Source organism: Schistocerca gregaria, chromosome 7 (assembly GCF_023897955.1).
Source record: "Schistocerca gregaria isolate iqSchGreg1 chromosome 7, iqSchGreg1.2, whole genome shotgun sequence".
Lineage (NCBI taxonomy): Eukaryota > Metazoa > Arthropoda > Insecta > Orthoptera > Acrididae > Schistocerca > Schistocerca gregaria.
The window spans coordinates 28,384,764-28,408,190 of record NC_064926.1 but is presented as its reverse complement, the minus strand read 5'-3'; the positions used below and the strand labels follow the sequence as shown (position 1 = coordinate 28,408,190).

The window sequence follows — 23,427 nt, the reverse complement described above, 5'->3', positions numbered from 1 at the left end:
GCCAGCGTGCTAGGTAGGCGTCGAGCGGTGCCTCAGGAATGATTCGTAATTTTCACATGTTGGACGCTGCTGTTATACGTATCTGTTTGCTTGTAGGATGTACCAGCTGCTAATAACTATCATTTTTTATATAGACCTGATGGATTAATAATATTATTTCTGACTTGTGATCTGGTGTGATCATTGGGCACTAGACGTCTCCACAGGGCTATATTGGGCTCGTATCATAGAAAGGAATAGTTTTACGATTGGGGTAGAGATAGCTCAGCGTAGGGTGACCGGGGAGAAGGATGTACGTGTGACAGGACGGAAAAGTAAGCGATCTGAGGTTATTGCCCGTTTTTAAGTGCTGAACGTTCTAGTCTTAGGAGTGTGTGTGTGTTTATGTTCTCTCTCCCTCTCACTCTCTCTCTCTCTCTCTCTCTCTCTCCTACCGGAGCCTTCGACGCACCGATCATGGACTCTAGAACAATACTTTACACATGATAGATTGGATGATTTAGTTAAAAATCTGTCGAACTGCGTGGTGTATAAATATCGCTCCGTTCTTGTTCTTCTTAACTGTGTGCTATTAAATTAAGCCACTTTGAGATCTGTTACTACGATATGGTGTGCTAAGCTCCAAGACTTGGTTACATTTCGAGAAATGAGGTGCACGTGGATGGGTTAGGACTAGAAAAGCTCTATTCAGTCAAGAGAGGTGGAATGTAGCTGTATTTGTCTGCTCGCTTGAGGAATAATTGGGTAGCGATGTTGTGGGGTAGGTAGGTCAATGAGGATGGTCTTTTAACGTAAGAGGACTAGATAGCTCTGTGACCGCCATGTGCAGAGGGATTGATAAAAGACTATGTGTGAGGTCTCAGAAACATGTAAAGCGTTGTCTGGTATAATTTGATGGTCTTTATGTGTTCGAGAATTAAGTATGAATGGACGCGCTGAGCAGTCATCTATGAATGGTCGCAATAATACTTGCAAAGTAGAGGGTTTATGGTTTAGCTATGAAACTGAAATTAAGAAAACAAGCTGTCACATGATTGGCCAGTATTGGATTTACTGAAAATTTTTTCACGATATCAGCTTTGATGGCTAATATTACAGTAGATCGGTGGTGTCTTATCCATCGCATCTGCGCATTGGGTACGACATAATGATTGACTGACAATGCTTGCTTGAGTTGGGGGACAAATTTTGGTTGATGGACCGCAACTTCTGGGGTTGTTAGGTGGCCAATCACTTTCAAGGGAAGTCGCTACAGCGCCAGCAGGCTCTTCTACTTTCCTTGTGTTGTGGCTGTCCTTCATTTAAAATCATTCAGTGTCTGTAAGTATATGATTTACAAGGTGCAAGGCATATTTTCCTGTGAGAGGCCGTGCATCAGTCCGTGGTAATGTCTGTTTAGAATCAGACAATGGCTTCGAAGTCCGGCAGAAAGACGAAATGCTCGGCAGTGTGCAAAAGCGTGTTAGAAAACACTATTTGAACAAGGGCCAGAGGCAGCTTCTCATTCGTTTAGAGTATGGGTGATCAAACTTTAAAGGGGTCTCTGCAGCGTGTGTGTATATTTAATATGATCTTGTTCATATAGTCATCTATAGTTAAAGGTGTTGGATTTGGCGAGCTTCTTGGATGGTTGCACTCTGAGTTATTCGGGAGGAGTATTGTGAATTCGGTTTGTCCACGCTGGAGGTGGATCACATTGGTGCCTTCGTGACTTTTTCACTGGTTGATTGTAGAGGATAAGGACGATAGGGTGTTGAGAATCTGTTGTACTTGTACCTAGTTTGAGGTGTACAACACTGCGAATGGTAAAAACAAGGTCCTGTTGTAGTAACTGAGATTGCTCTGTTTATAGACATGTTGCAGAATGTAATAGATATGTCTTTCTCCGACTTAAATTGCAAAGATCAGGTGGGTGAAGACAAATGCATACTCATCTATGCTTAGAAAGGGAGAATGTTTTTTTATTATTAATTGAGTTTTGGAAGGAGTGAATATGGTTTTATATATGCGAGTGGAAATTGTGAGCGAAGGGTGAATGACGTCGGGTTCGCTGGCTGGGGAAATACTGTTTACATGTCCTGTTGAAGATGCAAGGGAGAGATCTGCGCTATTCAGGGATCCATTTGTGCACTGTATGTCGTTAGATAATAGCTGGAGAGCAGGTATAGGGAGAGCCCACTTCAGCATTCTGGTCCTGGGGCTGAGTGGACAGCTGTTTAGATGGACAGCTATGTGGCTTTGACATGCCGCCGCCGGCGCTCGGACACTCGCTTTGTAAGGCGCTATGGGATTAGTTTGAGCATTTAGTATTTGTTTCGGTGGTTACTGGATTAAGAATTGTAATATTGAAGGTCATGTCCACAGCGGGACCGCTGTGCAATTGAGTAAGTATGTTTACGTATTAGAAGATATGTTTCGCGAATGGTGAAAGAAATAGCTGTCTGCTGCTGAAAGAAAGAAAGAAAGAAAGGGATGACCTTGCCCCCAGACCTGATGGATGAGTTATTGATAGCTGAATGATGCTATGTGTTCGGCTACAATAGTCTCTAAACGGAAGGTCTAGATTTTTTTTATGTGGAAATTTATTTATCTATAGATAGTGATATTGGACCGCTAGTGACAATAGTTAAGAGCGGAAAAATAGGTACAAATCGAGCGCTGGCAGAATGTTGCGACAATGGTAATAATATTTAATTGTAGGTGGAGGTGGTAAATATGGATCAGGCTTTGAATATTGGTGTGAGTGTCGTATGTGCTTGATGCTCTGTATAAAAGTTTCACTCTTTAATTGTGTTTGATATTTCTGGGTGTGTGTAAAATTAATTTTACTGTTGAAAGTGCGAGAAAGATGTGTTGATTGGTGTTTAGATAAAGGCTACGTTTGTAATTCGAAAAGAGGGGATGAGAATGATAAATTGATTGATGGGCATGGTTTGTGGGGTAACATATGAGTGTCAAGATAGGGTTGAGGACGTTTGCGTATGTTGATGGTGGGACGAGTGTGAGGTTAGGTGCGGTGCGAGGTGTAAATTAGATCTTTTTTTTACGTTGTAAAGTAACAATAATATTGAGAAGGTTTTAGATGGTTGGTCACGCGACGAGGCGAGAGCAGGAATGTGTAGTTATGTTTAGTTAAAGGGCGGTGTAATGTTGTGTGAGGAGCAATGCGCAGTGTGCTACAGTGTCATAGGAGGTAAAGACATATGCTGCTATGATGTGCCTAGCGTGTAGAGGCTGCGCTTTGGAATTATGCTGCGTTGATATAAAGTTAACTTTCACCAACGTCGCGGCTCGGAATCGCGGTCGTGGACGGACGTATGTGTCTGCTTTGACCGCTGACGAGCGCGTTGACCGCGCCAACTCACGCTTGCGGAAGCCGGGTAGGGGCTGTGCGAGGTCTGAAATCAGACGGATGGGTGACTTCACGATCCTGTGGGCAGGGTGCAGAGTGAGGGTACCCTCGCACGTCTGCTGAGTTATTTTGGGAGCAGATCTGCAGGCTCTGTTATGCGTTATTAGGATAGTTTACGAGTACTGAGCCTATCTACACATCTTGGCTCTGAGCACTATGCGCCTTAACTTCTGAGGGCATCAGTCGCCTATAACTTACAACTAATTAAACCTAACTAACCTAAGGTCATCACACACATACATTCGCAAAGCAGGATTCGAACCTGCGACCGTAGCGGTCGCTCGGCTCCAGACTGTAACGCCTAGAACCGCATGGCCACTCCGGCAAGCTATCTACACATCTGTGTGAGGTATTATTTAGTAGCAGTTTGTTATAGTGTGTACTGAATTATGATTGAGTGCGTGTCTGCGAGCTGTGCAACATGGGCCACGGCACATCTGGGATTGGTGTTTTGTGATAGCGTGATAAATATACTGTATGGTTAAATAAGTTGTTTGAAGAAATAAATAGTGTTCTCAATGATTACATGCGGCTGCAGTGCAGATCAGAGTGATTGGTTTTCCGTCACCATCTTCGTTGCATGCGAGTAGTGGTGTTTTCCCGGCCGCGTTAATTATGTGTGTCAACGAGCTATGGGCTATACTGACAATAGACGTGAAGGCAGGTCCAGACCTGAGACGCAGGCGGTATACATGAGAAGAACAATGCAGCTTTCACATGTGTCGGCTGTCACGAGCGCTCAGAAGTTGAACTTGGCTGGAGACTCTGGAACCCGCTTTCCCACGGACCGCATGCGCTCGCGGCCTGCCTTGCAGCGTAATCTAAGGCCCATAGGCGATATCAATTTCTTCGGTGATAGGTGCGAATGCGAATGTGTTGAGGTCATGTTTGGTGGAGGCCGAGCAGAGACTTTTGGTCGGTTTGGCAGCTGGTGGTGTTTAGGCGGGTCTGTTGCACTATTTTGCGAACATGTCTGTGCCCTGTGCGGTGCTTAATTTGGAGAGTTTAAGAGTACAGAGCTCGTCTGCTGATATTGTGTACTGCATTATTTAAGAGCTGTTTGCTGTTGTGTGGTGAAATTAGGAGATGTTTACCTGTTTGGGGCCCTTTGTCGGATGACCACAATCGGATCAGTGCGGTTGTTTTGTGACAAAAATACTCCACGACTAAATAAAAGGGCTCCACATAAATAGAGTGCAGCCCTTCCTTACTTTCCCGAGCAGCACAGCGCAGTGTGAGCTATATTTTGCAATAACGGCAATCTGGTCAGAATGTGAGTGAGTAGACAAATAACTGGACAAATTTATCTGTAGAGGAGTTACAGGTCTGGATTGGAATGAATATCTTGATGGGTGTGGTTGTGTTGCCAAGTGTCGTGCACTACTGGAGTTCAGAAACTGTCTCACGTCAGCCTTACATATCGAGACCTATGAGAAGTAAATGTTTCAGAAAGATATATCGCATACAAATAAAGTACACTCGTTCCTCCTTCCATCAGCCTATGCTCTGAAATTATTTCCGAAAACCAGCAGTTCTTTGGCTATTTGGAGGTAAATGTTTTGCATTATTGACGAGCGGTTCACATGTCTGAAGGCTGTGCTATCATTTATTTTTAGCTGCTTACAATTAGCAAGCGTGTGTCCAGAACATTATAAATGCGTTATGTAGGAGTGTTTTGCAGGTCTGTATGATGTGGGACATGTCGGTGTGATACATATAGTCCATTTCTAAATAAAGTAAATTCGTTCCCCCATCCATGGACCTAGTGCAGGGTGAGTCTGTTTACCAGAAACGTGTAAGAAGAGGAATTTTAAATTCAGTTATTTAATATAGCGGGGTGGTGAGAGTGAATCAGCGAGTGTTCTCACGAGGAGCAAACGCGCTGTTATACCGTCATGGTGGATTCCACTGTCGGTCAAACTCTGGCGCCAAACGTACCCTTTGTCCGGCACGCGGTCGACAGGTTCCATCCTGTCCAGCGTTACGTACTCGCGGGTGCAGAAAGATGTTTATGTAGTCGGGCTCTGAGGCAAGCGCGGCTGACCGTTTGTGGCGGGACCCTGAGGCGCCACTTGCCGCCTACCTAGTGCGCTGGCCGTGCGGGTGTGCGAGCACCGCTGGTCGCTTGACGTCTGGCGGCCAGAGAGCTGCCGATGGAGCGGGCTCAGCCGGCCGCGCGTACGTCAGCCGCGCTCTGGAGTTTCGCTGTGTGAGCATGGAGAAGTCAGTTGGGACACACCTGCATGACCGTAATGTCTGAAAGATACAGTCATTTTACAGGTATTTACAGAAGGCTATGTCCGTCGCGTGTATGAGGGGTGTGTGACGCAAGCGGGATGGCGGCGCAGCGATTGTACAGTTTGTACAGTTATTACGCACATTTGAGAGCGAGTCAATTAGCGGGCATTCTAGTGCGGTGCAAACGTGCTGTTATACAGTCATGGCGTGACCCACTGTCGAGCTAACTTTGCTGTCAAAAGTGTAGCACTGCGTTCTCGCTCGCACAGGGACACGTGGTGGACGGTGAGCGGTCGGCATCGACAGGTTTGAACGTGGCGCCAAAAGTGTGGCAGCGACAATTTTGGCGGGAAACGTGCGGAGGCGACGAATACACGTGGTGAGCGGACAAAGGGCCGCTGTGATGTCAAACTTGACAAGTTCTAGCGTGTCCAGCGAAAACATGTTTACGACGTGGAAGCGATCGCTGGGCTCGCCCCCCCCCCCCCCCCCCCCCGGACTAGTGGCTGGCCGCCTCACGTGACAGGCATAAGCAGTGTCTCGGCCGCCTCACGTGACAGGCATAAGCAGTGTCTCCGCGCGCTGGCCAGAGGGTGGCGAGGATCTTAACTAATTCAGTAGGAGCGCGGACGTCGTGGTGACTGCACTGCGATTTCAAAGATGTGTGTGCTGACTGTGTTGGAGAAAAAGTGATGAACGTACTGCTCGAAATAAAGTCTTCAGTCCCTTCCCCCCTGCAAAATCAAAGGATGTGACTTACATTATTATAAGAGCAATTATTTGATGTGATTATGATAGCCTACCATGACAAAAGATAAGTGAGGGAGTAAGTTCGTACATGTGATCAATTATGGTGTTGGGATTTGCAATTGTGATAGATTTTAGTTATGGATGTAAGGAAAATAGCTTTCTCGCCGAGAAAATGGGCCATCTTGAATAAATTATAAATGATAATCGTGTTGGAATCTGAATTTGGCGCAATTTTCTAGGAGATGTAGGCCTATAATAATAATAATAATAATAATAATAATAATAATAATAATAAATGATAATGAAAGATAATAAATGATAATGAATGTTAATGAATGATAATCAATATCATAATAAATATAATTACGTTTTTTGCATGCATTATCCTGTTGGAATTCAAACTTCCTGCCATTTTTTCTTGAGGTTAGGTTTGTGGACGTAGCACAATTGCCTTTTTTCCCGCCAAAAGCCGCCATCTTGGATAATGTCATGCTATGTTGCCAAGGCTACATGCCGCCATCTTGGATGACGTCATCGCCGGCATCTTGAATAAATTTGACAACAATGCAGCGTGTCTTGACGCATAGGTTGTCTCTCCACTTGCGCATGGCTTCATCAAAGAACGACTGCTATCCTGGCTTGCCGTATCGTCCATTGAATATATTTGCAGTATGATTAGGAGGAAGTATGTTCTTCACTGTCATTCACATACCGCTGCTGATGCTTTGCGGTCTATAATAGAAACCTCGAGGAAGCGGATTATAGAGGAAAATAGGTACCCCTACGCTCTCTCGAATCAATATCGTGATGTTAAGTGACTGTAACTGTAGAAACGAGTTATTAACACCATAAATAACTCTCAACTTGAGGGATTACGTGCAGTATTAAAATCCTAAGGATTTGTTCATTCCCGTATGCCTTATATGTGGCATAAAGTTCATTTAAGGTAATTGTCGGTTAGCGCATTTGCATAGACCGCAACGGAATACTAAGACTTATTTCCCTCGCGGAATTGTAGGATTCCATTTCAAAGTTGTTCGTGTTGAACAAACTCGCTAGTCTCGCCAATTTCCCTGAAAAAATTTTAGTACGTGAGAAGGTAACAATCAGGAAGTCCTGCCAGAGGTAGTGCATCCTATTTGGAATACTGTTATAAATATAAGGATCTTTTGTTCAGTGATGGCATTCAGAAACTTTGTAGATAGAAAACACCACAGTGAATATGTTCAAAATACAAAGAGCTTATATGTGATAGTGACTGTGAACTAAAACATACGGGCCGGCCGCCGTGGTCTAGCGCGCAGTCCGGAACCGCGCGACTGCTACGGTAGCAGGTTCGAATCCTGCCTCGGGCATGGATGTGTGTGATGTCCTTAGGTTAGTTAGGTTTAAGTAGTTCTAAGTTCTAGGGGACTGATGACCACAGATGTTAAGTCCCATAGTGCTCAGAGCCATTTGAACCATTTTTTAAAACATACGGGTTCATTTCAAAGGACCCATCGAAACTTTCGGCCAACGAAACTCACTTTACACTTTTGTTCTCCGCCACGTAACACATTACTCTCGAGGAAAATAGGCGATTGTCAACCGTTTAACGAAACAGAAATTAATAAAAAAGAAACAATGAGTTAGTGGCAGCGTAAAATATTGCATAAACATGCAGACTGGATTATCCTGTAGCCACAAAAACTAGTTAATGAATAGAAGTCAGCGCGAATGCCGTCATCCGGGAGTATAACTGCGGACATCTGCAATAATAATTACTTTGTGGTTAAAAGGTAAAGGACTGTTACAGCATGACGATTTTTACGATATTCAACTATTTCCATTACATGCGATCGATAATAATAATTAATTTTGTTTATTTGAAAAGGAGTGCTATTATGTTCATTGGAACGTACAGTTTGTGGTAAATGTATTCTTTACATCTAAAAATGGCACCGTGCCTTCTTCGTAGTTTTTTGCACAATTACACATGTTTATTATTTTCATCATACCAGAAGCTGCCTTGCGTCTTGAGTCAGTATTATTTTGTCTGCAGCGCCAGAGGTCAGTTATGCATTTGCTGAAATCTGTCACAAAGGTGCATAACGGATGTTCTAGGATACTCCATCTACTGGAATACTCGCGTTATAATCTGGCTCCTGTTCGTCTATATCATACACGAATAGCGTTGGTATAAAATTAGTGGATCTATCAAAGTTCTTCCTAAATTACTGGTACACAATGCAACGTTTTTTACGCTGAGAAGTGTAGCTGGTTAACATGATTCAAAATTATGTCTAATTAATATTCATAAATGTACTACCATGCATGGCTAATATTTAACATTACGCAAGAGCAAATTATAAGAGTATCTTACGCTAGTCCCTTGTTATATATAACTGGTAGCGGCTCTTCAGCCGCCATCAGATCTAAAAATGAGAAAATACAAACTAAAAATTTATCTGTGGGTTTGTAAAACAAGAAAATGGATATTAAATGTGCGAATAAAGTGACAAAAATACGTAATAATTACCGACTACGCGTCTAGTTCTCGGTGGTGTACTTTTAGATGACTCGTACATTTTATTCGCACATTTAATGTCCTTTTTTTTATTTTATAAACGTACTGATATCGTTTTGTTTATGTTTCCTAAGTTTTAGATCTGATGCTGGTTGCTAAGCCAAAACCGGTTATCAGTTTTAGAACAGTAGACATTAACTGCTGTAGTCTAATCCGATACAAAAGTCGCCGATCTCCCCAGTGGGTCAAATGGCCTCATTTCGTTAGTATGCAAAACACTCTGTGACACTATTTCGTTTGGCTTTCCAATGTCATAGAAATATTCGCAGAAAATTTTCGCAAAAAATCGTCTCCTTAATTACGACAGGAAGATGTACCTTGTGAAAAGTGCCTAGAATAGGTCACACAGTGGTGTATGAAGATGTGGCCATTATCGACCTCTGCTTCCTTAGTCAACGGAATGTAAATTACTAGAATCGACTTCAGCAGACAAAAATGTAGGCCAGAGGCAAGATTACCCTAATCGAATGTAGTAAAATGGTTTATTAAGTTTTAATTTCCGCGAGTGTAATGCAGATCTTATTTCTCTCATCCGCACAGGCTTCTTTAAAGAGTTTTCTGTCTTTAGCAGAATAATATAGCTCGCATGATTACGTAGCACTTTGCGCAACTAATAGTGATGCTTAAACGACCTCACTTTTCCTAGTTTCTTAATCTGGTTTCAATCTGTGTTCAAGACACTGGAACTAATGTTTTGCATCAGGTATTTTGCTATCGTGCCTGCTCCTGTACCGATCGGAAGGTCACTCGTGATGTTGTTCATATACATGTACACAGTTAACAAAAGCGGTATCCACGTGCAGAACGCCACACTCGAGTGGATTTAAACTTTTCAGTTGGAAGTAAAGAACCAGTAGAGAGTTCTGCGGAGCAACAGACTGGACACTCACCATGCCGCCAAGCACAATCGCGACCGGTGGCCGGATCCTCATCATCAGGTGGCCGACGGTCGCACTGGAGCCAAAGTGATGTGCTGTGCAAATGGAACCGGCTCCAACTGACTGGCATTGTTGAGGACTTACACCGCACAGATCGTTCACGTTCAACAGCTGCACAGAATGATCGATATCTACGACTGTTGAGTCAAAGAAAACGTGGGTTGAGTGCTCCAGAACTGAATACGGCGTTCGAAGAGACTACAGTTGTTGTATCGCATCGGACGGTTAGCAGATGATTACGTGATGCAAATCTGCATTTCCGACGACCGTGGCGAGCACCACAGACTCCGTTATAGGTGGAACAGAAATCAAACAGAATGGACATCCCAGGATTTGCGTCGGGTGTTGTTCCCGGACAAAACTCAGATCTGTTCATACCCTGATAACCGTAGACAACGTGGTTGGTGAGAACCCGCTAATCTGGAACTCCTTCAACATCATATCCCATATGTGCAACAAGGTGTTGGTGGAGAGATGTTCTGGGATGACTGTTTTTGAACGTAGACAACTGCGACGTACTCTGCTGGACCTATGCAGAATCGTGATTGACGGTGGGAAAGTCTGGACCACAGCTTCCTTGACAATCTCATCGATGGTATGCCAGATTCAAGCCTGCATCCGGACAATGGGGCTATTATTGACGTAGCTCAAGAGTGCTGTGAAAAAGCTCCCATGGGAAACAGACGATTTTGTCATTACACAAATGTTTGCTTTTTTGGTTGACTAATCTGGAGATATTGCAGATGAATGAATTATACGCATGCGTCAGAGCCAATTTTTGTTTTTGTGCCATGAATTTTATAAGTAAGGGATGAAGCAAGAGATTTGTTTTAATGAGTGTAATTGCACAGGTGACAATCAACCAAAGCATTATCTATAGCCCTATTAAAGTTACTTTACAGTTGACGTCTCTCACTTGTCATTACAATGTTGCCGCATCGGTTGCCGACAACCGCTCAGTTATAGGAGACAACAAACACGGCGAGTCACTTTAGAAGTGCCGTTAATGTGTAACGCGGATTATTGTTGGAAGCGGCCACCGCGAGGTACGACAGGAAAGCGAGATGCTCTGTCGACAGCTGATTTTAAGTGAACAGTGACTGAGCTGCGGCGAACAACTATTTCTGTAGCCCTGAAACTAAACTCTTGTCCTAACCTAACCACAACCTCGTGGTCTGCAGTGTGTGCGAGAAAAAGGCAGTCAACAGTGTGCGGCAAAAGTAAGACCACGGTCGCTTTGTTAAGGCTAATCTTCACGAGCTTGGTTACTTGAAACTATCCTCACACTGTCTAAACAGCTGCCGCTTTACCAACTGATGAGCAGTCCTGGTTGGCACTTGGTTGTAGATTGTAGGGGCACACGCAAGTTCCAAACCTAAAAAGAATGATAGGAAGAAAAATAAGAGCAACGATGTTGCATTCGTATATTTATGACCGTGAAGAATCAGTTGCTCACAAAATGTCGTGCAAAGCTTATCTAATGTAAAAGGATCTCTGTGAGATAATCGAATACGAGACGTTGAATCGCATTTTGTACGGAAGAGTACAGTAGTGTTTGGTTGGTGCCTTGTATGAAACATGTATTTCGATAACATCGTTGTGTGTGTGTTGGGGGGGGGGGGGGGGGGCGTGTGTGTTGTTTTTGATGTGGTCATCGTGTGTGATGAAATACGCACTGTAGTTTCCTCTAGCTTAAAACACTGTGGCAACAAGAATCGTGGTGCAGCTACGTCCACACATTCAGATGACGGTAACACCACTTATTTCAGGTACTGGCGGAGGTCATTTGTAATTCAGGTAATTCATGTGAAAATGTTTCCGACGTGTTTAGCCGTATGACGGAAATTAACGACTTTGAACGCCGGATGGTAGTAGAAGCTAATGCATGGGATAATCCTTTCCGAAATCGTTAGGAAATTGGAGTATTCCGTGATCCACAGTGTCAAGAGGGAAGGAAAAAAAAGCCAAGAAAAAAAAAACAGCAGCCGGTGATTTTGTCGCCTGATCCGGATACGGTGGGGCATGTGGTCAACACACCGTCTCCCAGCCAGCCATTGTCAGTTTTCGTGTCGGGTGACGCTACTTCTCAAGCAAATAGCTCCTCAATTGGGCTGAGTGCTTCCCACTTGCCAACAGCTCTCTGCATAACCGGACGGTGACCCATCCAAGTGCTAGCCAAGCGCGATAGCGCTTAACTTCGGTGATCTGACGGGAACCTGTGTTACCACTATGGCTAGGCCGTTGGCGTCAAGAGTGTGCGGAGAATACAACATTCCGGGCATTACCTCTCATCACGTATAATGCAGCGCCCTGTGTGTGAAGTAACAGCGGAAATCAATGTGGGACGAACATATCTGTTACTGCAGTGCGGTGAAATTTGGAGTTAATGGGATATTGCAGCAGACGATAGAGGGAAGTGCCTTTGTTAACAGGACGACATCGCCTGCAGCTCCTCTCCTAGGCTTGTGACAATATCGGTTGCACTCTAGAACACGGAAAACCGTGATCTGGGTAGATGAGTCCCGATTTCAGTGGTAAGAGCTGACGGTGGCGCAGATCTCGGGAAACCGTGGACCCAAGTTGTCCACAAGGCACTGTATAAGCTGTCGGTGGCTTCATAATAGTGTGGTCTGTTTTTATATGGAATGAACTGGGTCCTCTGTCCCAACTAAACCGATCATTAATTGGACATGGTTATTTTCGGCTACGCGAAGAACGTCGGTTTGAAGAACATACTGGACAATTCGAATGATTTAGTCACCCAGATCGCCCGGCATAAATCCCATCGACCGTATACCGGATATAACAAAGAGGTCGCTTCGGGCACAGAAACCCACAGCGGTATCAATTCCGCAATTTTGGACTGCTACAGAGGGAGCACGACTCAATATTTATGCACGGGATTTGCAACGACTTGTCGAGTGCGTGTCACTTCTAGCTGCTGCACTACGTGGCCGAAAGGAGGTCCGACACGATATTAGGAGGTATTCCGTGACTTTTGTCACGTCGGTGTACGATACGGAGCGGAAGACCGACTGTGCAGTTTCAGTTTCACCAGCCGAATATTAGGACAGTTCCTGCGAAATTAACACGGACTTTTACTTCGTAAAAGAGATGTCGGTGGAGTGCAAAGAAAGGCGGTTACCTTCACCGGCGCTCGGCTGCTCTTCCTTGGTGGTGACAGTGACGGAAGCGCCGTTCTCCTCCACGTCCTCCGCTTCCTCCCAGATCATGCCGAGCTGCGACGTCGCGATGGGCGCCACGGCGGCCACGTCCGCCGGCGTCACCAGGTCGTCACGGTAGGCGTTGTTGAGGCTGCGGTAGAAGGCCTCGTCGGGCACGTGCAGCACGTCGTCGGCACCCGACGCCGCCGCCGCCGCCGCAGCTGCAGCAGCAGCCGCCGCCGCCGCCGCCACGGCCGCCGCGCGCCGCTCGGCCGCCCCCGCAGCCGCCGCCGCCGCCGACGGGCCGGCCGCCGCCGACGCCGACGCCGACGCCGACGCGGTCTGCTGCAGCAGCGACGTGATCTCCCGCGAGAGCCGCTCCGCCTCCAGGTCCTCGGCCGTGACGACGGGCACGCGCTCGTCGCCCGCCTCGCCGGTGCCCACCGCCGTGTAGAAGTCGAGCAGCTGCGCGATCACGGCCTGCTGCTCGTACAGCAGCAGTTCGAGCTTCTCGAGGCGTTCCCACATCTTGAGGTACTCCTGCGACAGCAGGTCGAGCGCCCTCCACGCGTACTTGAGCTCGGTCTCGAGGATGCTGAGCCGCGACCCGAGGCGCTCCATGAAGTCGCCGATGATGAGGTCGACGCTGTGCGCGTAGCTGCCGACGCCGACGCCGAGGCCGAGGCCGACGCCGACGCTGGTGGTGGCGCTGCCCCCGGGCGGCGGCGGCGACCCGGCCGGCGAGGCGCCAGGCGCGCTCGGCCCGCAGCCGGGCTGCGCCGTCTGCGGCTGCGGCGCGGCCGCCTCCATGGCTGCCTCCTCAGCTGAGCGCAGCTGCTCCCTGCCGAACAGAGGCCGACTGTCGTTCTAATCTCGTTCGGTACTGTCGCACCACGTCCGCATTCGGAGCGGCGGGGGCAATGCGAAGGCGTCTACACACTAACAGAGAACCCCTCGAGTGTGAGGTCGCGAGTTCAGTCTTTATTGAGACTTATTCGAAAATATTGCGTTATCAATTATGATAGAAAAGAATATGAGCTGCTAGCGACTCACCCAGCGCATCGGGAGGCAGACAGAAAATGAGTGTCCGATAGGCGCAGGGATCAACCTTGTGTGGGACGTATACAGTAAGCTTCAGAAAATGAGTGCACACTGAATGAAAAATGACGCGCCACAATGATCCTAAGCGTTCGCACCATCGAGTTCGAAGACCGAGTCCTTGCGATTACAAACCGAACGGGACTTTCGACCTGGTATCCACTGTAAAAGGGAGTCGGAACGATGAAAATGACTAAATTAACGTTTTTTGGTATTTTTGATAGTAAAATTATTTCGAGTTTTCTGAATAAAACGAATCAAGTTTCACCATTTTTATCGCTGCAAAGTTGACGCGCCGCGTAACGGTTGTGGCGACTCGGTGTGTCACCTCTGACGGCGCCGCTCGCTGGCTGCAACCAGGGTATCTTTGCGGAATGAGACAGCGTTTTGTTTTCCAACGTTGTATGGCTTTATCTGTGTGACATGTAACTGTTCACATCGCTAAACATAAGCGCTATAACGTGTGTGTTGACTTGTGGAGTTTACTTTGTATTTTTTAGCTGTTCAATTTTGCGTATTTGACGAATTTTTCTATTACTTGTTTTACGTATTTGGTTTGTGGATATCAATATGCCCCGTTTCAGCAATCAAGCGATTACGAAAAGGTACAATGATTGGAAGATGAAATCTTTTGTTGTTTCGATGGGAAATACTGCTCAGACTGCTTCACCAATTAGTCCAAATGAATGTGATAGAACTCCTTCCAGCAAGAAACTTTGTGACAGCAAAGAAAAGTTCGAACACTATGAAAGTAACAGTAATTATTTGAATGAAATAATTAACATTTCCTTGCTCTCTAATATTTTGAAACATAACGTATTATTCCAAGTTTGCAAAGGAAGAGGAATGGAATTGAAAATAACTTCACACATTGGTTTGACATGTAAAATGTTATTGAAGTGTAACAAATACGCTGCAGAAGTTTCGTTTTCTAATTCTAACAGTATTCCTGGTAGTGGTGATAGTGGAAAGAAGGTGTATGATATAAATGTTAGGCTAGCGTTGCATTGCGAAGGGCAGTGCTGCAAGGACAATGTTATGTGGAACTATGAACTTGCCAAAACCACCAACCAGGTTTGGATTTTATAATGAATTGGTGGGATCTTCTGCTGAAGATGTTGCTCAAGCAACAATGAAGAAAGCAGTTGAAGAAGCTGTGACAGATAATGTAAATTATAGATATTTAACTGTTGCTTTAGATGGATCATGGCAACGTAGAGGTCATAAGTCTCTAAATGGAGTTGTGACAGCTACCACTGCAGACAGTTGCAAAGTAACTGGTGCTGCTATTCTCTCAAAACATTGTAGATGTAAGGGCAATACCAATAGTGAAAGTTGTGAAGCAAATTTTCACGGCACGAGTGGAGCGATGGAAGTAAAGGGAGTGAAAGCCATTTTTTCCAGATCACAGGAGTGGATTAATGTACGATACAATAACCATCTAGGAGATGGTGATGCTAATGGATATAAAGCTGTAGAGGAACTCAAACCTTCTGGCAATGAAATTCACAATAAAAAACAGGAGTGCATTGGACATGTGCAGAAGTGCCTGGGGGCTCGCTTACGCAAACTAAAGCAGACATTAGGATCCCAGAAACTTAGTGATGGTAAGACCCGTGGAGGAAGTGGAAGATTGACAGATGAAGCTATTGACAGATTCCAGAAGTATTATGGGTGTGCAATTAGGCAGAATACAATATGAGGAGAGCAGTATGGGCATTATTTTTCCATACTGCATCAACAAATGAGCACCCACAACATGCACTGTGCCCCACATGGTGTAAGTACCAATCAGGAAAGGAATATGCCCATAAAAACAGTTTGAGGAGAGCAGTATGGGCATTATTTTTCCATACTGCATCAACAAATGAGCACCCACAACATGCACTGTGCCCCACATGGTGTAAGTACCAATCAGGAAAGGAATATGCCCATAAAAACAGCTTGCCAAATGCTGTAAGTAAGCCCATATTAAGAGATTTATCACAGCCAAGTTTATTAGAAAAGTGTTTACATGGGAAAACACAAAATACAAATGAAAATGTAAATAATTTAATTTGGATTAGGATTCCACAAAGAGTGTTTGTACAGATAAAGACATTGGATTTTAGAGTGTATGATGCAGTGGCAACACACAATGAAAGAAAAATTATCAAATGTGATGTGCTGAAACGTTTAGGTTTCCAACCAGGACACAACACCATTTCCACAATGCGCCTAATTGACGAAAGACTATGAGGTGAAGGAAGAAGAGACAAAAGCCTACAACATGCAGCAAAAAGGAAGAAAAGACCAGTGAAAAGGAAACTAACACTGGAAAAGGAAGAGGATGCTGATAATCCATCACAAGGGGCAGGAATGTATTAAAAACTTTGGAAGCCATTTCCTGTAACTTTAAAATTTTCATCTTTGAGAAACATTTTCTCAAAAATTGCTAAATGTATATCAATAAAATTTATACACAATATTGTTTAGTTCTTTTCCTTAATGTTGATAATAAATTGTAAAAAATATTGTATAATTCAAGAGTTGTAGAAGAAAAAGTGCAAAATTTTAGACAAAAAAATAAGCATCTGTTTAAAAAAATTAAAACAAAAACCAATGAATTTTTCTTAACATGGGATTATATCTTTGTAGAGAAATATTCACTGGCCATGTAGCTCAAATTTCAGAGCAAGGTTCGCAGGAGAACTTCTGTAAAGTTTGGAAGATAGGAGACGAGGTACTGGCAGAAGTAATGCTGTGAGGACGGGGCGTGAGTCGTGGTTGGGTAGCTCAGTTGGTAAGGCACTTGCCCGCGAAAGGCAAAGGTCCGGAGTTCGACTTTCGGCCTGGCACGCAGTTTTAATCTGCCAAGAAGTTTAATATGTTTAATGGTTTTAGAATCATATTGTTGCAACATCGTTATGAAAACTAATGGAATGTGATGGCAAGAAACCGAATGTGAAACAATCTGAAGTGGAGATGATCGTGAAAGTCGCTATTTCCACTGATACGTTTTAAAGGCACGGAAAAAAAACAAATATCTAGAGGCTGAATTTCTCCAGTGGTTCCAGGTGGTGTGAAATGCAATGTCACACACTTCGCGGGAGGGATAGTTTGCTCTAAAGGAGTATAATTTTTATACGTGGGCCAGGAACCAAGAAAAAGCAAGGTATTTTGACCAGCTATTGGCCAAAACCAGTGCTTACACCATAGCTGTAGTTTCATTACGAAAATTTCCCACTATTGCTTACTGTGACGTAAATATTCCCTACTGCCCTTGCAAGATCACGCACGTGAGAAAGAATCATAGGAAGCAGAGCAACTCCATCTTGTTGAAGCATAATAACTTTCCAGACAGTTTCCCATCCGCATTAACAGACGGCATAATAAATACGAATGCGTGAAGGCATTGATGTTAATTTCTAGGGTTCCTTTCATACACATTTCCTCTTCAAAACCCGATTGGCTGGTGTTGAAAACAAATTCCTTATTGAACGATCAGATAGGTTTATCTCATCTACAAACTTTCTGGCCGATTCCGCAGTTTGCTGTACATCGTTAAGTTGACGCTTTGTTTGAAATTTAGTTATCTTCCATTTTCAAATTCTGTAGAACTTTTTGAAGTTATGCAACCGTCCACTGCTTCTTGAAATTACTGTAATCAATGTGGCGCTCATTTTGCTGTGCATGAGGTGGTAGGTCACTATTTCTTTTGTCCTGTGAATTGTATCAAACAGCCTTGAAATACACAAACACTAGTTTTTGTAGCAAGCGCATCTTGTTCTCTCTGGAATATCCGTAGTTATTATGCACTACACCGGACATATTGCTGCGGACTTCTTAAAAATCTGTTCGTAGTTGATTTTTGCTGTGCTGCAGATAATCTTCCATGTATGTAATTACGTTTAGCAACCGCTCTTTAGACAATGAGTGACCTTTGCAACTTTTCACTTGAGACGGGATTTGTGGCTCCCTGGCCGACAAGGATGATGAACTATACGGCTTTGACACGTGCGTCAGTATTACTTTCAGTTGTTCAGCACGTATCGTCATTATTGTACTCGTCATATACATTGTACGTTAGCCGGCCGCGGTGGTCTCGCGGTTCTAGGCGCGAAGTCCGGAACCGTGCGACTGCTACGGTCGCAGGTTCGAATCCTGCATCGGGCATGGATGTGTGTGATGTCCTTAGGTTAGTTAGGTTTAAGTAGTTCTAAGTTCTAGGCGACTAATGACCACAGCAGTTGAGTCCCATAGTGCTCAGAGCCATTTGAACCATTGTACACACAGTCGAGCGTGTACGATACCAGACATTCCACTGTTTCATTTTGCAGAGATGCTAATATTTCGTCTGCCACTTCTTTCTCACTCTACGAAGTTCTTTTGGTTCCTTTGCGACGAAATCAACTTCGGCAGCTGTTGTTATATGCACATAAAATACAGTGTTTGCTTTATTTATCATTGCCATTGGTTTGCTTTGTAGCAACACTACTAGCACTGAAGTACTGTTATCAGTTACTCGCCCACCAAGCTGTTCAACTACACCCCGTAGCCTCTTGCTGTGCTCACCATTGGATACCCCCAGTCCTGCCCCCTGTTGCCATTAGCAGCCAATATTGTGGTTGCGCGGTAGACCATATGTGGAGCATCGAATGCGGTAAACTCGTTGGCCTTCAGGGACCTCGACTCAAGGGTTCCTTTTAAACCAGTGAAGGGCAAAGAACGACAGAAAATGGACAGGCCGAACGTTGATCGTCAACGGTTTCTCATCTTCACCGAACAAAGGGGTTGGGGCCAAGGGATTCTGCCATGTGGAATCGCACTTGTCTCATAACTTTTGGAGATCGATACCACGTTGTTATTGTTATAAATTAGCGTTTTAATTACAGTTTCTCCTACCGATATTATGAAGGAAGAAAAGGCGTTTAATAGGTGTCGCATGTGCAGCCTTTATTTTACTGAAAGAGGTGAATCATCAGAAAAAGAAGTAGAAGAAGAAACGACGATGGTGGATGACATTTCCTTCAAGAAGAAGGGACTAGTGTGGTAGGGTAAAATTAATGACTCACCTTTAAGATCAACTGGAATATGGGTTCTTTCATATTTTTTCACAGTGAAAGCTACAGATTTCGAATTGTTTTTCGATTGTGCAGGGCCTAAAATTTACAAAGATGACACTTCTTTTATCAGAGCTGTACCTGCAGCAAAAAGATGTCAATAGACTCTTTTTCACAAGTGCACAATATTTTCTGACAGCTCACGTATTTTCCTCCAAGCAGCTAATCTTCTCAATTTGCTTTTGCAGACACGTTTCTTTGGGTCCCATGAACATTCACGTTCACAATAAAACTATATTAGCTTTAATGTAGTCTCCGTATTCCACTCAATACTCCAGTATTTTTAATCACAATAAATACACTCCCATTCAGCAGACAATGGAAATCGCTACTGAGTCAACGGATATTCGACCCAGAGTCGACACTAGGACGGTGGTCCCAAGCCAAAACCACCACCAACGATTTCATTTTCATCACCGGCATTCGAAACGCAACCAAGACGAATCGCTTCGTTGGCTACGATTTCTTGCCCGTACACGCCAAACAAATCTCATCAAACGAAGCGATCGGTTGTCCTCGTTGGTCAAGTGTCTACGCGCCTTAAGAGGACAATACCCTGTGCACATTCACAGCACTATCAATAAGCAAAGTCCTCGCTGGAAACACGAGCCGTAACTAGAACTTAAGGGGACCAATGTTGGCAGTGCACGCTACACCGTCCGTGCCTTCTGAAATGAATGCCGTTAAGCAGCTGCGACTTTTGCTGCCGCGGAGGTAGTGGGTAGGCGCTACCGCTTAGTGCGCTGACCAACCGCTAAATGACACCGATTCTTCGCTTGTGGCACAAAAATGGTTCAAATAGCTCTGAGCACTATGGGACTCAACTCCTGAGGTCATCAGTCCCCTAGAACTTAGAACTACTTAAACCTAACTAACCTAAGGACATCACACACATCCATGCCCGAGGCAGGATTCGAACCTGCGACCGTAGCCATCGCGCGGTTCCAGACGGTAGCGCCTAGAACCTCTTGCCCACCCCGGCTGGTACTTGTGGCAGATGTCGACATTGTTACATCATTTCGGTCTGCGCTTTTACGAAGTAAACATTACAGCGTCATTCTCCATTTGCAACAATGAAAGAGTTCTGCAAGCCGTCTTTTGTGGTTTCGAGGCTTACCAATAGCTGAAATCCAGACTTGACTTTCCGCCGCTGAGGCCGGAGAGAGCGGTCGTGTATGTATGGGCGGTGGGGCTGCTGCCTTGTTTAATGTGTGTGTGTTTTCTTCCGAATAAAGCTCTGGCCGAAAGCTCAGTTCATAACAGTCTGCAAATCAACGTGTCATCTTTACAGCGAGTAACAATCTATCCTTTTTATAATAAAGTTCATATTCCAACCTGGACTTTCCATTGTTTAAATAAATGTTGATAAAATCAATCATTTCACGTGTGCTGTTGGGTCAGTCACACTCCTCCTCCAAATCCTATTCAAAAGCACCCGCACGGACGGAGTAGCCAAGCGGTTTAGGGCGCCTTGCCACGTTTCGGAAGTTCGAGCCTCCTCGGGCATAGGTGTGTGTGTTGTCCTTAGTGTCAGTTAGTTTAAGTTAGATTAAGTAGTGTATAAGCCTAGGGACCGATGACCTCAGCAGTTTGGTTCCATAGGAACTTACCACAAATTTCCAAAAGCCTCCTCCCTCCTCTTGCTTTAAAAAAACCGTTAAACGTTATTGAGGAACATTCGTATATCTGTGCTGACGACGAGTCGAAACTTCCATATCGTTTGCATATGACTGTCGTTACGATTCTTGTCTGTGTCCTGGTGTAAGATGCCTTTGCCTTAATTTGTTTTCAGACTCCGGTTTGAAACAGGTCGCACTATTTTCTTTTTCTGTCAAAATACATTCGAGGTATTCTCCACTTTCCCATTCACAGTGAGGGAGAAAATCATGAGCTAACATAAATTGATTTGTTTGGTGTTTATTGATTAACACCTTTGTAAATTCATCGGGACGATTATCAGTGCATGTGTCTCAGTTCGAGCAAACCCTGGTCATTTGTGCTGATTGTCTACTGTAGAACGACGAGCTTCTGTACGGTTTGTCCGAACACTTTAGAGGTAAGCGACGGCCTACTGCTCACGCTTTTGCGATAACAGTCGAGGAGCTTTAAATTTATTTCGGCAGCGAAATAGCGGTTGACTGCATGCTAGATGGAATCTGAAATTGCTGGATTCATGTAGACTAGGATCTCATGCCAGTGCTTAAGCTGTTAACCTTCATCGCTGCGTATACTTTGGTTCAGACATCCTTTTAAAGCAAGTGTACCAGGTTCAAACTGTGTCAAGTGGTTATACATCCAAGAGCTTTCAGTCGAGACTTATGGAATTTGACATTTTACAATTGGAGCATGTCATCTAGTTTGGAAAATCCCTTTTTGTTCATAATAATTGTCAAAATCGCACTAGATGGATTGCAAACACATTCCTGGTTTTGACTCTTACGATAAAGATACAGGAAAGACAAAATGCAAAATTACTTTTACTTTTAAAAACTAAAGAACTCAAGATGAAGAGAAAATAAAAACATATACATTATTTTGTTGCAGAAGCAGTATGTCGAATAGTCAAGTGGCGCCCATCTTTGTCATTTGACAACTACTGCAGCGCCTGATCATGCGTCGTACTTGAGCATCAGCATTTTGGGCTTACCTGTTCAAAAAGTATTTTCTGCTATTTGATAAATTGTACTTCAAATTACGTACAAAACAGATGTACTCATTTCGTAGTTATCGTACGAGTAGTGGTCCCCAATGGCCCAGTGATCGTTTATTTTAGTTTCTTTAAATACTAGAAAATATGGTGTATATATACGTTATCTTTTTTTAAACATGAACACAAATTGAACTGTATCCACAGATTTAAGTCGCATTTGCTGATGCGCCTTCTACGAACATAATTGTTCAATTTTTACAAGTATGGCGCGTGAGCAAGCACGACACTTGTCAAGTCAAGTGACCTAAATGAGCGTCAATTGTAAGTTCGACTTCCTGTTTGATATTGGCTACATTTTTATTTTTTCTTCGTTTTCACTTTTTCTCATTTTAATTTTTCATTTTGTCTTCTCTGTATTTTTAGTTCTAATTAAGGCTGATAAGATTTTAAAGCGGTAAATTATTATAAGTTGGAGAGCTATATGTAGAGAGGTAGATAAAGTATGGTTCTTGAAGTGAAGCAGAAACCTTGTGAGCAGTTACAGGGGAACAGTCTGGATGATTGGCTCATCTTGCATTGTAACATTAGCCTGTATGACTTTGCAATGTTTGTACTACGAACGGCTGAAAGCATGTGGATTCAGATGTATTTCTCAAGGCCATTGAGTTCTACATTGTGACATCCTCTCATGTAAAATATTCCGGAGGTAAGGTAGAGGGGCGTTCAATACCTAATGCAACACATTATTTCCTCGACCATTCACGGCTGAAAAAATACAGAATTTGTTGTGATGCATCGTGGAATATTCCCACTTCATTCCCTATAGTTTGATGAAGTTCCGATAGGTGGCGGCGCTATCCGTAGTCTTCAAAATTGCGTGTGTAAGAGGTGCGGTGCAAAAAGTGTTGTCATTGAGGTTCTTTTGGCGGAAAACCACAGCATCGCAGATATTCTTATGCACTTTTGGAATGTCTTTGGAGACCTGGAAGTGAACAAACACACGGTGAGTCGTTAGGCGAGGCGTCATCATGGCAGCCAGGTCGCGCAAAGCGGCCGGCCGCACATGGATGCGACTCCTGCAATGTTGAAACGTGCGTCGCAGAAATACAAACGAACTTCTCCTTCTCAATGACAAGACAAGGCCTCACACAAGTCTGCGCACCCGAGTGGATCTCACAAAACTTCGTTGGACTGTGGTTTCCTATCCATCTCGCACCCTCCAATTTCCAATGAAGGATGCGCTCGCGGGAAGCAGTACGTGGATGATTAGGAGTTTATTGCTGCAACAAGACGTTGGGTCCGAGGTTGACCAGTAGAGTGGTACATGGCGGCCGTACAGGCCTTCCCAGTAAAGTGGCGTAAGGCCGCAGCATTGAACGGAGATTGTGTGGAAAAATAGGGCTCTGTAGCCAGCAGAGAGGGAATGACATCGTGTGTTGGAATCCTAAATAAAAGCAACCAGCTTTCAGAAAAAAAGTGTTGCCTTACTTACTGAACACCGCGCGTAGT

General features: G+C 44.3%; 1 protein-coding gene across 1 annotated transcript in view; it reads right to left on the bottom strand.

The window, feature by feature from the left end:
- LOC126281764 (protein unc-13 homolog C-like) overlaps window positions 1–23,427 on the bottom strand; it is a 1,053,980-nt gene that overhangs the window by 605,474 nt on the left and 425,079 nt on the right. Inside the window, exon 3 of the mRNA XM_049980962.1 lies at window positions 13,050–13,909. Coding sequence (XP_049836919.1) covers window positions 13,050–13,878 — 829 coding nt within the window. The 5' untranslated portion in view covers window positions 13,879–13,909. The remainder of the gene's footprint in view (window positions 1–13,049; window positions 13,910–23,427) is intronic.